This window comes from Telopea speciosissima, chromosome 11 (genome assembly GCF_018873765.1).
Source record: "Telopea speciosissima isolate NSW1024214 ecotype Mountain lineage chromosome 11, Tspe_v1, whole genome shotgun sequence".
Taxonomy (NCBI): domain Eukaryota; kingdom Viridiplantae; phylum Streptophyta; class Magnoliopsida; order Proteales; family Proteaceae; genus Telopea; species Telopea speciosissima.
Window position 1 is genome coordinate 9,380,448 of NC_057926.1, and position 16,181 is coordinate 9,396,628.

General features: G+C 41.4%; 1 protein-coding gene across 2 annotated transcripts in view; it reads left to right on the forward strand.

The window, feature by feature from the left end:
* LOC122646836 (alanine--tRNA ligase-like) overlaps positions 1-16,181 on the forward strand; it is a 75,429-nt gene that overhangs the window by 17,648 nt on the left and 41,600 nt on the right. Inside the window, exon 4 of one of the 2 annotated variants that reach the window (XM_043840444.1) lies at positions 2,286-2,432. The exons of the other annotated variant lie outside the window; for it this stretch is intronic. Within the exon in view, the coding sequence (XP_043696379.1) occupies positions 2,286-2,432 (147 nt within the window). The remainder of the gene's footprint in view (positions 1-2,285; positions 2,433-16,181) is intronic. 2 annotated transcript variants of the gene reach the window in all.

The following is a 16,181-nucleotide window of genomic DNA, read 5'->3' on the forward strand; positions in this document are numbered from 1 at the left end:
TACAGATTTTAGGGTAAATGTATAATCTTCTTGGGATGTCATACATCTATACATAATGTACTCCATATCTTATAAACATTACCATTTGTTTTAAAGTTAAGAAGAAAAAAAAAAAAAAATTTCATTTTAAAGAAGGAATTTTCGGTTTTGGGTAAAAATGGTCAAAGAAACATGGATTTGAAACCAAATCTTTGTAAATGCATACAAAGAATGCAATTTCTATGTTTGTTTAACATATTCTCTTTGATTCATACCAAAAAACATACCAATAATCAAAGATTAAAGCAAAAGATTCAAGTTTTTTTCAAAAAACTTACCTAACCCTTCAAGAACAGCTTTTGAATTCGAATGTAGGCTGTTAGATCCACCAAATGATGTGATTTCAGCTCCTCTAAGTTCGTTTTTGGCAAAGAATTGAAAGCCCTCAAGAAATCTTACCCAAAAAGCAAGTTTAAATGTGTTTTTAGGAGGGTTTCTCAAAGCTGGGAAGACCTTTTTTCCGCCTGGACTGCTAGAAATCGAGTTTTGGGTGAAAATGATGAAATGGCCATGTGTTTTTTAAGTTAACGATACATACCGAGACGTATCGAGTCGTCTCGATATGTATCGGTATGTATCGGTCGATACATATCGAGACGTATCGATACGTCTCGATACATATCGTTTTTTTAATATAATAAAATAATTTTTTTAAAAAACTCTCGGCTGTATCGATACGTATCGATCGTATCGTATCGTATCGGTACGTCTCGGTCGATACGTCTCGATACAGTCGAGACATTTACATTTAAAAAAAAAAAAGATACGTCTCGGCCTGTATCGTATCGACTACGACCGATACCGAGACGTATCGGCCGAGACGATACGATACGCACCGAGACTTAAATCCTTGGTTGGAGGTAACTTGGTTACGTGGTGTAGCATAAAACAGACCACCATTGCCAAGTCCAGTGCTGAGGCAGAGTACAAAGCCATGGCTCATACTACTGTTGAGTTGATGTGGGTTCGATCTTTACTTCTTGAGATGGGTTTTCCTGTGCCAACACCTTTGAAGATGTATTGTGACAGCCAAGCAACTCTCTACATTGCTAGTAATCCTGTCTTTCACTAGAGGACCAATCATATTGAAGTGGATTGTCATTTTGTTCGGAGTGTAGTCTTGAAGAAACTGATCGAGACTCCCTTTGTTCCTTAGTCAGATCAGCTAGTTGATGTGTTCACAAAGTCTTTGTTCTTATTGTAACAAGCTGAGCATGGGTGATATATATGGTCTAGCTTGAGGGGGAGTGAGTTCTAGGGGTATTTTTGTCTTTCATGTTATTTGAACTCTCTTTTCGTGGTTTATTATAGTGTCGTGGGTACAAGGGTAAAATAGTCCTGTAAACCTCTTTTTACTTCATGATGCAATATTATAAATATAAGGGGGAGGACCCGCGGCTAGCTATTCCATTCTAGCCGCAGGCTGTCCCCTCCTCTTGGGAAAGCTTGGTCTCACCTTCTCTTCTTTCTCTTCATTCTCTAATCTGATTATAGGCTCTTGGTATTCTAACACCTCTGCTAATAGAAACCTTTAATATAAAAAATCCCATGGTAGATAATTTTCTTGCATTTTTTTGGTCTATTTTATTAGAGATGTCTCAAAAGACGGGGACACATTTTTATTTGAATCTAAAAGTCACTACGTCCTCGTTGAGAGTCGCTCTGCGATACATCCAATAGTCTTTGACTTGGTCTTCAATTGTAATACTGTCTCAGACCATTCCCAGCTTGCCTCATTCTCAGATTGGCTCTTCTACTTGACTCAACATGCACCCGATGAAATTCAATTCTCGGTGAGGATGTGGAGTACCAAAGGCTAGACGGTCCCTGTGCATCTTGACTATAGCTTTGCAGTGTCAACCTTGAACGAATGTGTAGGATAGGTGGGAGGTGTTGACACACAACGACCAATCTTGAAAGATCACTCTTTCGTCTAAGGATGACTAACCGCCACACCGATCATTTTTTTTTTTTTTGGGTGGGGGGGGGGGGGGGAGGCACCAGTTGAGGAACTCCATAATCATTTAGGTCACTGACTGACTACTACTGGTTATGTGGCTTGCAACCAAGGCATGTTTGTCATTGCTTAATCTCTAAGGATCTGGAGATGTTACTATTGAAGAGAACCTATTTACAGAATGATTGCTTTATATCAAGTCTATGGTAGATTTATCGTCTGAGAACCTATTTATAAATGCTTGCTTTATATCCTCTATGGTAGATTTACCGTCTGTTCTTTTGGGTAGGACAACTTCTGGGAGATGGGTAATACTGGTCCTTGTGGCCCTTGCACTGAAATCCACTTTGATAGAATTGGTAACCGAGATGCTGCTCCATTGGTCAACAAGGATGATTCCACATGCATTGAGATATGGAACCTAGTGTTTATTCAGGTTTGTCTCTGGAAATTCAGTCTTATTATTATTTACTGATCTTTCATTGCCCCTTTTTTTATAATTTTGTTTTTGAAGAATGCCAATTCACAGCCGTGTCAGGATAATATTATCTTCACTGCCCACATCTTTGGATCCAAGTGGAGGCGTCCTCTGGTCAAACTGGCCATTGGATGCGAAGCACTCTCCTTGCATTAGCCATGTGTTGAATTTTGGATCCCATCTAAACTGTATGGTCCATCTTGTTATCCTTACATTTCAGGAGTTTAACCTAAGTTGCACAAAGTTGCATAGTTGAATTTTCAACCAACTTTTAAAGCTTTATGTATCTATGTGGGGAAGATCATATTGGTTGCAACTAACTAGACTAAAAGGTAATGGGGATATCATGTCCACAAAATTTGAGTACTAACAAAACTGCAACATGCCTGATTTGTGGTCTGTTGATACAGCCTTATCTTTCTGGACCTACTAGGAAACCTTTGCCCCATCTATTTTTATGTGTAATAAAACCATGTTCATTTAAAGTATAACGGAAAAATGTTAGAAGAACTGTGGGTTAGAAAGAGAGAATGAGAAAATGGAATAATAATGTTATATTTCATTGATAGGTAAGCCCCTTTATTTATAATAGAGGGGAAAGTTACAAAGGACTGAACTAGGCGATGTGGGACTAAACCCACATAGCCAACTATAGACATAATTACCCTTAACTAGCTGACTCTATAAGAGCAGCCACTTAAACCTAATAACATAGGAATAAAACTACCCCAAAAGGACCAGAATACCCCCATGGTATTCTGGATTACATATTCCAACACTCCCCCTCAAGTTGGATTATACAAATAAGAGAAGAAGGAAAATCCAGCTTGAACTAAAAAAAGAACTCCATAATAATGCTAACACTCCCCCTCAAGTTGGCGTATACAAGGCATGGTATAAAATCTCGCGAAATATCGGCGATATATCGCGATATTTCGTGAATCTCGACATGACCGAGATACGAAACAATGTCGAAATAAAAAAGTACAATAACTCGTCGATATATCGAGATATTTCGACGATATATCGTGGAACTCACGATATATCGCGAGATATTGTAAAGTGACAATAGTGTCACATTCAAAATCCTTATAAATTTCATATTTCGCAGCTCTTGGTCGATATTTCGACCGAGAGCTGCTGAAATGAAATTTTCTCTCTTCTTCCTCCCTTCCAAGCCTCATTGAAGCTCCTTGTCGCCGGGAAGACGTCGGAGGGTCATCTAAGCTCATCATCCAAGCCTATTTTCATTATTTAAGGTAAATTATATTTCTCTAAAACTATTTTTTTAAAAAAACTTTGTACAAATGTTGTTGGATGTTGATGATATTAATATATGTTAGACACGGAGGCCGATCTACAGACCTCACGGTGTCGAAATTTTTTCCCATATGTATTTTTTTATTTTTTTCTGGTTTTAAAATTCATTTTCCTACAACTAAAATAGGAAATAATTAGGGGTAATATGACTTAGATGGTAATGAATTAAATATATGTTAGACACCAATGGCCGATCTACGGCTTACGAGTGTCGGATTTATTTTTCTGCTCTTAAATAATTCTTTTAATTTTCGAAAATTAAGAAAAATATATAAAAATTAAAAAACAGAAATAAATAAGGAAAAATATGAGTTTTAAGTTTAAAAAATAATGAAAAAATATGAAAGTTATTTCTATATGTTTTAAGATGCATTACATGTATATTATGTTTACTAATTCATAGTTTTGTTGTGTTAGGTCAATACTTATATTAACATTATATATAAAAAATTGGTTTTAATTTTGTGAAAAATATAAGGGTTAGGGGAAAAATATTAAAACCCTGATCACATGGACATTGATAACCTATCTAGCTCTGTTGGTGGTTTGAGTATGGGTGATAGGGAGGGAGGACCGCCGGACATTGGCGTGCCCCATCTTTTTGACGCACATGCCACTCCATTGGCATCGGATTATGGTGCATCACAACCTTACGGTGGATATGGATATGGATCATCATCATATGGGCGTTTAGTGGGGTAGGGGACTATGACTACGATCCCGATCCCAGGGACATCTTGGATCATCTTTTGTAGATAACATCTTTGCATACCCTAGCGGACCTAGCTACCAACCTCACCAGCCATACATGCAGCCAATGCCATCGCCTCTTGCGCCGGCGCCAACATCATATCACAGTGGATCATCTTCTTCACGGATGGATCGATTGGTAACCCTAGTTTATATCCTAGGATAGGTTACCTACTGATCGTTGATGATTCCATTTACGTGACACTTGTGGATGACTACACTCGTTTCTTCTCCGATTCTATACCGTGGTCCACATATGTCATTCAAGCAGAGCAATGGACGTCGACTCCGCGAGGCATGAGTGGGATTGATCCAGGAGGCACAAGAACTACTATTAGCGAGTTTAGCACTTGTAATTTGTAACTTAAGTTGTGATTTCATTAATCTATGTGTATTTAACTATTTATACATTAAGGTCGGCGACCGTATGTCAATCAAGGGTGCAAGCCCAAAACACCAATTTGAATTCACATTTTTACAATTTTATGGTTTAAATGTGTTTATTAAGCTTAAATAAGGCTGTCCATGAAGTTTCGGGCCTAAATATGGCCAAATACCCCCGAGATGGACCCCGAAATATTGCAGAAAAAATGCAATATTTCGGGAATATTCGCGATATCTCGGATATTTCGGATATCTCGGTAGGCCCGAGATACCGATATATCGCGAGATATAGTACTATGATACAAGGTACTAATGCCCAACTTGAACAAAATGGTAAGAAACTAAGTTGCAGCAGAATCCAGCTTGACATATGAATGCAACTCCCAAATAAACCTTCAAGAATTTGAAATAATTGATCTCCAAAACATGGGCAGCCTTGATCAGCAAACTTTCACCAATCTTCAACAGCTGTCCAGTGATGAATCTCTGACTGATAATCTTGAAGATAAGCAACAAGGGCAGCAAGCAGCGGAAACAAATAAATCAGGCATTTCTGATCCACCCAACTGTAGAACCTCATATAGGCAAGCAATAACCAAATATCTTCAATACTTTAATCCTTCAATCTCCCCTTTACGGAAAATTCAACCCAATAACAAAGGAGATACCCAATGGCAATGGTGGAAACTCTGATCTTCTATGTTTTGCACCAAGTGTTCCTGCAATTGCTGCTTCTACAATGTCTGCAGATGTACTGTACATAATCTCCCCCTCACTTGTAGTAGTACACGTGGACATAACAGAGATGATGAATGAGATAGTGCAAAAGGACAATATTCCAGAATATTCCAAGAGGTGCTAAGGGTAATGGAAAAGGAAGAAATGACAAATTAGAGAATACCATTATCGTCCAAAGTGGTTATGGGTATATGCCAAAGGTGTGTTTTGGGAGGTGGTGAAGTGAAAAGAGCAGTGGGATAATGAATTACGGAGTAAAACAATTCAACATATAAATTTTCAACCATCTTCAAACGATCAAACAAACACTTTTGATGGAAACTCCTGCAGGGGAGAAACTCCTAACTCCAATATTCAAATCTGATAAGTATACAGATCTGATTTGACGTAAGGAAAAGCTCCAATCTTCAAGGCTTGATCAATCTTCAAACAAGGAAGAACAAGTGTGCAAAACTCCAATTTATAAACTCCCATATGCGAAATAGGACTGACGAAGATAGCTGAACAGCAATTGATGTAAGAAGCTTCAACAAAAAAACTTGGATCAGATTTGACTTAGTGAACAATGCTAGGATCAAGCTCCAAAGTAAGCCGGATATGAACCAGAAAAGCTTCACATAACTGAATAGGTTCGTAGTTGCAACCAATAACCATGGAACACACTGTTGTAATCCCAAATAAGCTGATCTCCAGGGTAATAGATTCGAGTCTTCAATAATGAAAGAAATTTGATCTCCAATAGTAGGGTACTTAGTCTCAATAATAGGGCAGCAGTAGTCCTCATAAAGGTAGCACTAACATGTCAACCAGTCATGCTTATAAAAGGCAATCAATAGAACCAGCAAGGTATGTAGTAAAGCTCGAACCAGCAGATATAAGATAAATAACCCGACGGATCCATAGGTATTTGAAGCAGCTAGCCACATAGGAACTAGAAAAAAATAGGTTGATAGTTGATGAAATCGAGCCATAAGAGTGAACCTGAATTTTTTCAAAATAAATCCATGAATGATGCTGAAACTTGGGTTGAGAACTCCTCTGGTATGTATAAGACTCCCCTAAAAAAATTAGCTTGATAAGACAGCCCTAACCCTAAAATCGATTTTTGTCAGGGTTTTGGAAAACCCTGAAATTGAGATCTATTATGGGAAGGGGACTTCAAAAACCTGTTGATGCTTGTCAAAGTGTGATGATTTCTTGGCATAGATGCTGTCCACAGTTGCTGGAATGGATCTCCAATATGAACACCCAATCTCTTGTAGGATTTGAGACTTGATCTTCAAGTGGGAGAAATACCAAAAAGTGCAGAAAAAATAGGGCAGCAGCTATCTTAGGTAAAATACTTCTTTAAGCCATGAATAATTGAAGTAGATTGCCTCTCTTGATGGTAAAAACACCTCTAAAAACTCCAGAAGCAGTAGGTGACCCTAACCCAAAAAATCGACTAATGTCAGGGTTTTGGAAAACCCTGAAACATAGAGATCGATAAGGGAGGGGTCTTCTAGAAAACTTGGATAGGTGTAAGATTGAGGTTGAGTGGTCCTAGTAATGGAAGTAATCAGCCCTCCAAAAATCAGCAAAAGCTGAAACCTGTAACCCTAATTTCGATTGGAGTCAGGGTATTGTCAGGGTTTTTAGCAGGTAACCAAATTAGCAGGTTAAGAAAGTTTTTGCTGTAGAAACAAATCCAACCATCAGAAAGGGTCCAAACTTAAGTCGAGTAGGGTTTGTAGTAGTAGGGAATCACCCCCAAAAAATCAGCTGCATCTGAAAAGGGAAACCCTAAAATCGATTGGAGTCAGGGTTTTGAAAAACCCTGACAAGTTGATATCGATTAGGGTAGGGGTTGGAAAGGTTAATGAATGATGGAGAAATAGAAAAAAAGGGAAGGAGTGTTGAGAATGGTAGTTTAGTTTCAGGGGTATACTTGTACATATCCCAATGTTTTTATATTTCTCATGTTATTTGTATAAGGCCAGGGGCCTCTCTGTAATTATTTATTCTTTGGAATATAAACCTGTTTTGTCTCTAGTTTGAGACAACACACACAATACCAAAACCGTGGCTTCTCTCTTGAACTCTCTTCTCTTCTCCTCTCCTCCTACTCTAAAAGCTAACATGGTATCAGAGCATTGATCCTGCAGTTTGCAAGTGTTCGAAGGAAGCTTGGAGGGTGAAGAAGGGTTTCATTCACCCGTTGTTGCTGCTGTTCGAAGGACTGGTTAGGTCATCTTCTCCATTTTGTTTCTCTCTCGTTTGGAATCCAAATGGAGTGCTTCTTGGTGCTCTAGTTTCGTCTGGGGGTCCTCTTTGATCTCCTTTACTTCGCTCCAACCTTCTGCAAGCATCCACTCATCAGGATTGCATCTCGGCTTGGCTATTCTGCCCAGAATTTCGGCCAGCCAGAGTTTTGTTTGGCATCTGCTCTTCAATGGAGCCTTGTTTGGCACTTTTTATGGTTCATTTGCATCGTGTTTGGGTAAGGAGCATTACTCATTTTTACTCCACTGCTATTTGAGTATTTTCTGAAGATCTACAAGTGTTTCAAGCCTTTTTTGGCTATTGTTTACCCTGTTTTGTGCCTACTGTTTTGGGACAAACCTGTTTGCTTGAAGTGCTACTCTTCCCTCCTTGTAAGTGGCTGATTTGTGATTAAATATGGGTGAAAAAAATGTTGAAACACCCCTGCCCCTTGTGGAAACAGCTCCATCTCTCTCTTCTTCCTTTGAGAGCCCCAATATCCAACTTCCTATTGCCAAGCTTGAGAACCACAACTATTTGGATTGGTCCCGATCCATGAAATTGATTCTTCGGTGTAGAGGGAAGATGGGGTACATAAATGGTAGCATCAAGGCCCCTCTCCCTATCGAGCAAGGGTACTCCAAATGGGACACTGAGAATTCTCTTGTGATGGCTTGGCTTCTTTTCTCAATGAAGCCTGAGATTGGAAGAAGGTTTATGGGCAAGGAGACTGCCAAAGACATTTGGGACAGTGTGGCCCGTATCTTTGACCGGGTTGGGGACTCTACAAAGGTGTACCAACTTCTCCAACAGATTGTGAGCCTGCGCCAGGGTGATAGAAGCATCTCTGACTACTATAGTCTTGTTGTGGGCCTGTGGGAGGAGTATGATCACTATAGAGATCTTTAGTTGTGTCCTGATGATGAGGTCAAGGTGCACCGGTTGTTTGAGAAAGAGAGGGTCTTATTTCTCCTTGGCGGCCTTAATTCTGACTTTGAACCTCTTAGGGTACAAATCTTTGGCCGACCAAGTCTTCCCTCACTGGAGGAGGTGTGTGGATATTTGCTGAGTGAGGAGACCTGTAGGGGTGCCATGGGGACTACTTCCATTATTGAGTGCTCTGCTCTTGTTTCTTCCACCCCTCAGGACTCCACTCAGGGAGCTGATAAAGGGGCTGCTAAGGGAGCTCCGAAGGGTCGATTCTTATGTGACCATTGTGGCAAATCTGGGCATACGAAGGACTTTTGTTGGGATCTCCATGGGAAGCCCTCTTCTGGTTCCTCTGGGGGACAGAAGGGGCAGCGGAAGAAGGGGCCTAAGGCTCATGTTGGAGTCAATGAATTTGATCCATCCTCTCTTTCCAAAGAGGACATTGCTGCATTTCGCCGGATTGTGGCCCACCTGGATGGTTCCTCTGCTACTCCTGCTTCCATTGCACTACAGGCCTCTTCCTCCTCCGGCACCACACCTTGGGTCATTGACTCGGGTGCCACGGATCATATGACTGGTAGGTCTCAGCTGTATAATTCATACTCTGTTTGTTCTGGGAAAGATAAGGTAAAAATTGCTGATGGTTCCTTCTCTTCCATTTCTGGTAAGGGAGATATCCAGGTTACATCACTTTTACCCTTGAAGTCTGTCTTTCATGTTCCCAACTTTGCCACTAACTTTCTTTCAGTTAGCCAATTGACTAAATCTTTGAATTGCTTTGTCACCTTCTTTCCTACCCATTGTCTTTTTCAGGATTTGGAGACGAGGAGGGTGATTGGCAGTGGTCGTGAAGCTAACGGCCTATATGTTTTGGAGACTGGTGCTTCCCCTGTTGTGCAAGCTCAGTCTTATGTTTGTGGGCAAGAAGGTGGCTGTACTCAGGAGGATATTTTGCTTTGGCATCATCGTTTGGGGCATCCATCTTTTTCTGTTATGCGAAAATTGTTGCCACATTTGTTTGCTTCCTTTCCTGTCACTCATGTTTTTCATTGTGAACCTTGTCTATTTGCCAAAAGTTGTAAAACAGTTTATCCATCTATTGGTAATAGATCTACTTCACCTTTTCATCTTATTCATACTGATGTTTGGGGGCCTTCCCCTGTTGCCTCTTTGCATGGCTTTCGCTACTTTGTTTCTTTCATTGATGATTTTTCTCGGGTTACTTGGGTTTACCTTTTGAAACATAAGAGTGATGTCTATGTTGCATTTAAAAATTTTTATGAGTTAGTGTATACCCAATTTCACACTTGGATCCAAATTGTCCGCTCTGACAAAGGTGGGGAGTATATGTATAGTGGTTTGGAAACCTTTTTTTCTGACCATGGCATTATTCATCAGGTGGCCTGTGTTGATACCCCACAACAAAATGGGGTGGCTGAAAGAAAAAATCGCCATCTCCTTGAAGTGGCTAGATCTCTTTGGTTTACCATGCATGTTCCAAAAACCTTTTGGTCTGATGCCCTACTCACTGCTGTCTTTCTTATTAATCACATGCCATCTAGTGTCTTGAACTTCAAGGTTCCTCTTGATGTTCTACCTTCACGGTCTTCTTCTTTCTCTCTTCCTCCAAGGGTATTTGGCTGTATTTGCTATGTACATATTAGTAAATCTGCCCGTACTAAATTGGATCCTAAGGCCCTAAAGTGCATCTTCCTTGGGTATTCTTCCACCTCCAAAGGGTATAAATGCTATCATCCTCCCACTCGTCCGTGGCTTCTCTCCAAAGATGTCCATTTCTTTGAAACTATACTGTATTTTCAGTCACCTCTTCAGGGGGAGAGGTCATCTCTTGGTGGTGGTGTTGAGGGTGAAGAGGTTCCTGAGTTTGTTTCATTTCCTTTCTCCTCTCTTGCCCCTATTTCCCCTTTTTAGGTTGACAAAGGAAAGCAGAGGTTCCCGAGTTTGTTTCATTTCCTTTCTCCTCTCTTGCCCCTATTTCCCCTTTTCAGGTTGACAAAGGAAAGAAAAACCCTGTGTATACTGTTGTTGAGGGGGAGCCTTCTATGGATACTGTTGTTGAGGGGGAGCTTCCTAGTGCACAGGAGAACAGGGAACAGGGGGAGCTACTGGTTTATACGAAGGACAGGAGAAATCCGGCTTCATGGCTTCTATAAAAAAGACCTACCACAATCCTCCTTCGTCTCCTCATCCTGAGCCTCCACTCAATGAGACAGGTATACCTTCCTCCACTTCTACATCCTCAGACTTAGATCTTCCTATTGCTCACCGCAAGGGAACTCGGGCATGTACTAATCCCATTGCCAAGTTTGTTTCCTATGATTCTATCTCCCTTACAGGCATAGCCTTCACTGTGGCTATCTCATCCATCTCTATTCCCAAGAATGTAACAGAGGCTATGACAGATCCAAAATGGAGAGAAGCAATGAACACAGAGATGTTGGCTCTTGAGAATCACACTTGGGACCTTGTTGAAGTCCCTAAAGGGAGAATCCCTGTTGGATGCAGATGGGTATTCACAGTCAAGTTCAAGTCTGATGGTACTTGTTAGGTTTTAGAGGAGAAAGAGAAGAGAGGAGAAAAGCTCCAAGGGAGGCAAAGTTCAAACACGATTTGGTGTAATGTGTTATGTCTCTCAACTTGAGACAAACAGCCTTATATTGAGAAGAATATCTAATTACACTCGGGCCCTTAGCCTAATACAAATAGCACATAAAATACATAAGTAAGTGTCTAAGTACAAATATACCCCTGAAACTAAGTACTCTTAACACTCCCCTCAAGTGGGTGGTATATGTCATACATACCCACTTGTCTAACATAAAACTGAAGTGATGACAACTAAGTCCTTTGGTGAATATGTCTCGCACTTGTTCACTGTTTCACAAAAGGGGTACAAATAGTCTTAGACTCTATTTTCTCCTTGATGAAGTGCTGTCAACCTCAACATGCTTTGTCCGGTCATGTTGGACCGGATTATGTGCAATACTTATGGCTGCCTTGTTGTCACAAGATAGATGACTATAGGTTCTCGTGCCTCAAACCCCAATTCTTGGACAAGTTTCTTCAACCACAAGATTTCACACACACCATGAGCCATGGCCCTAAATTCGCTTCAAAGCTTGACCTAGCTACCACAGGTTGCTTCTGCTTCTCCAGGAAACTAAGTTTCCCCAACAAATGTACGATCCGGAGGTGGACCTTCTATCGAAATAGACCCGCCCAATCGCATCCGTATATACTTCAATTCTCAAGTTACCATTCCTAGAAAAGAGAAGACCCTTTCCAGGACATGACTTCAAGTACTGAGGATCTCGTAAACCGCATCAAGATGTCCCACCTTGGGTGCATGCATAAACCGACTCACCACTCCCACAAGATAGGTAATGTCGAGTCCGGTGAGGGAAAGGTAGATTAACTTGCCTACTAATCTCTCGGTATTTTTCAGCATCCACAAGCGGTTTACCACAATCTTCCCCTAGTCGTGATTCGCTCAATGGGGGAGGAGACTGGTTTACATCCCAAGTAGCCTGTCTCGTAAGGAGATCAAGAACAAACTTCCTTTGACAAACATTGATCCCTTGCTTGGATCTAGAAACCTCAATCCCAGGAAATACTTAATGGACCGAGGTCCTCGATCTCAAACTGTCGAGACAAGTAAAGTTTAAGCTTTGAGATTTCGGCTTCACTATTTCCCGTGACCACAATGTCATCAACATAAACAATGAGAGCCGTAATAGTGCTGTCCTTCCTTTGTATAAACAATGTGTGATCAGCTTGACTTTGAGTATATCCGTTTTGCGGAGAGCTTGTCTAAATCTTTCAAACCAAGCCTTAGGAGACTGTTTGAGTCCATAAAGAGCCTTCCTAAGACGACACACTTTCCCACCTGTCACCAGTATGCTTGAACCTAGGAGGAGGATGCATATACACTTCTTCTTCTAGGTCACCATGTAAGAATGCATTCTTCACATCCAGTTGGTACAAAGGCCAATCAAGATTTTCTGCCATGAGAGAAGTACCGGATGGAGTTGTGCTTGGCCACCTGGAGCAAAGATTTCCGAAAGTCAATGCCATACACCTGTATAACCCTTAGCGACAAGTCTTGCCTTATATCTCTCCACGGTACCATCGGACTTGAACTTGATCGTGAATACCCATCTACACCCAACAGGACTCTCCCTTTAGGGAGCTCAACAAGGTCCCAAGTATGATTCTTCTCAAGTGCCAACATCTCGTGTTCATCGCTTCTCTCCATTTTGGATCTGCCATAGCCTCTGCTACATTCTTGGGAATAGATATGGAGGAGATAGCCACGAGAAGGCTATACTGTAAGGGAAATAGAATCATAGGAAACAAACTTGGCAATGGGATTAGTACATGCCCGAGTTCCCTTACGGTGGGCAATAGGAAGGTCCAAGTCGAGGATATAGGAGTAGAAGAAGGTATACTTGTCTCGATGGATGGAGACTCGGGATGAGGCGATGAAGAAGGATTTTGGCAGGTCTTCTTTATAGGCAGCCATGAAGCGGATTTCTCCTTTCCTTCGTATACACCAGTAGCTCCCCTTGTTCTCTGTTCCCCGTACACAAGGGTGCTCCCCTCAACTACATTCTCTATACAAGGCTCCCCTCATGAACTTCTCTTTCCCTTGTCAATCGAAAAGGTGAAATAGGAACAGGATAGGAGATAGGAAGTGAGATGCGGACTGGGAACCTCTTCACTGCAATACCACTACTAAGCGATAAACACTCCCCCGAAGAGTGACTGAAAAAAGGTATGGTTTCAAAGAAACGGACATCCCTGGAGAGAAGCCACCACGAGTGGGAGGATGATAGCATTTATATCCTTTGGAGGTGGAGGAATACCGAGAAAGATGCACTTGTGAGCCTTAGGATCCAATTTAGTGCGGGCAGATTTGCTAACATGTACATAACAAATACAACCAAACACCTTTGGAGGGAGAGAGAATGAAGAAGACCGTGAGGGTAGGACAGCAAGAGGAACTTGAAATTGTAAGACACTAGACGGCATGCGATTAATAAGAAAGACAAGCAGTGAGTAGAGCATCGGACCAAAAAGTTTTGGGAACATGCATGGTAAACCAAAGGGACCTAGCACTCAAGAAGGTGGCGATTTTTTTCTTTCAGCCACCCCATTTTGTTGTGGGGTATCAACACAGCCACGATGAATAATGCCATGGTCGGAAAAAAGGTTTCCAAACCAATATACATATACTCCCCACCTTTGTCGAACGAACAATTTGGATCGGGTTTGAAATTGGGTATACACTAACTCATAGAAATTTGTAAATGCAACATGTACATCACTTTTATGTTTCAACAAGTACACCCAAGTAACCCGAGAATAATCATCAATAAAAGAGACAAAGTAGCGGAAGCCACGCAAAGAGGTACAGGGGAAGGCCCCCAAACATCGGATGTATAAGATGAAAAGGTGAAGTCGATCTATTACCATTGGATGTATAAACTGTTTTACAACTTTTGGCAAATAGACAAGGTTCACAATGAAAAACATGAGAGACTGGAAAGGAAGTAAACAAGTGAGGTAACTGTTTCCTCATAATGAAAACGAAGGGTGTCCCAACCGACGATGCCAAAGCAAAATATCCTCTTGAGTACGTCCACCTTCTAGCCCACAAACATAGGATTGAGGTTGTACAACGAGGAAGCACCAGTTTCAAAACATATAAGCCATCAGCTTCATGACCACCGCCAATCACCTTCCTCGTCACCAAATCCGAAAAAGACAATGGGTAGGAAAGAAGGTGACAAAGCAGTTCAAAGATTTAGTCAATTGGCTAACGGAAAGAAGGTTAGTAGCAAAGTTGGGAACATGAAAAACAGACTTCAGGGGTAAGCAAGGTGTTGATACTAGTCTCCATGGCACCCCTACGGGTTTCCTCACTCTGTAGATATCCACACACCTCCTCCAGTGAGGGAAGACTAGGTCGGCCAAGGATTTGTACCCTTAGAGGCTCAAATTCAGGATTCAGGCCACCAAGAAGAAATAGTACCCTCTCCTTCTCAAACAACCCGTGTACCTTGACTTCATCATCGGACACAATCGAAGATCTCTATAGTGATCATACTCCTCCCACAGGCCCACAACAAGACAATAGTAGTCGAGAGATGCTTCTATCACCCTGGCGTAGGCTAACAATCTGTTGGAGAAGTTGGTACACCTTTGTAGAGTCTCCAACACGATCAAAGATACGGGCTACACTGTTCCAAATATCTTTGGCAGTCTCTTTACCCATAAACCTCCGTCCAATCTCGGCTTCATTGAGAAAAGAAGCCAAGCCATCACCAATGAGTTCTCGGTGTCCCATTTGGAATACCCTTGCTCGGTAGGAAGAGGTGCCTTGATGCTGCCATTTATGTACCCCATCTTTCCCTTACACCTAAGGATCGGTTTCATGGATCGAGACCAATCTAGGTAATTGGTATTGTCCAACTTGACAATGGGAAGCGCACATTGGTGTTCTCATATGAAGGACGAGAGGATGATGCGAAGTGGGTCTAGACAAAGGCAAGGCTGTTTCCTCATCTTTGTCACCCATATTTAACTCAAATCAAATGCTTAATAAGTCCAAACAACGAGTATTTCAACCACGCCCACGCTTCCTTGAACACAAGGAGAAAAACAGAAAGAGACCGGAAAAACTGAAAAAGGCTTGTAAAACCCAAACGAAGCAGCAAACAGCAGCGGAGCAACAAGGGTAAGTCTTCCTTACCCAAAAACGATGCTGTATGGCCCAAAGAAAGCAGCAAACACAGCTCACACTAAGAGCTGGATCACTCCAAGAGCTCATCGCGGAACGGGAGAAAAACCGTCGGCCGAAACTCGATTCTCTCCTCTCGATGCTACCAGCAGACTGAGAGGATCAAATGATAGGGAAGAAGACTTCCAAACGATGCTAGAGCATCTGGTTGCTCCCCATTTGGTTGTCAAACAAGGAAGGAGAAGCTTGGTGAAGATACCCCAAGGTTTCCTTCGCAAACCAAGAAGAACAAGTGGATTGCAGCTCACTCCAGCCTTCCACACAACCTTCAAACTCCGGAAGAAAGTGCTCGATACCATGTTAGGTTTTAGAGGAGAAAGAGAAGAGAGGAGAAAAGCTCCAAGGGAGGCAAAGTTCAAACACGATTTGGTGTAATGTGTTATGTCTCTCAACTTGAGACAAACAGCCTTATATTGAGAAGAATATCTAATTACACTCAGGCCCTTAGCCTAATACAAATAGCACATAAAATACATAAGTAAGTGTCTAAGTACAAATATACCCCTGAAACTAAGTACTCT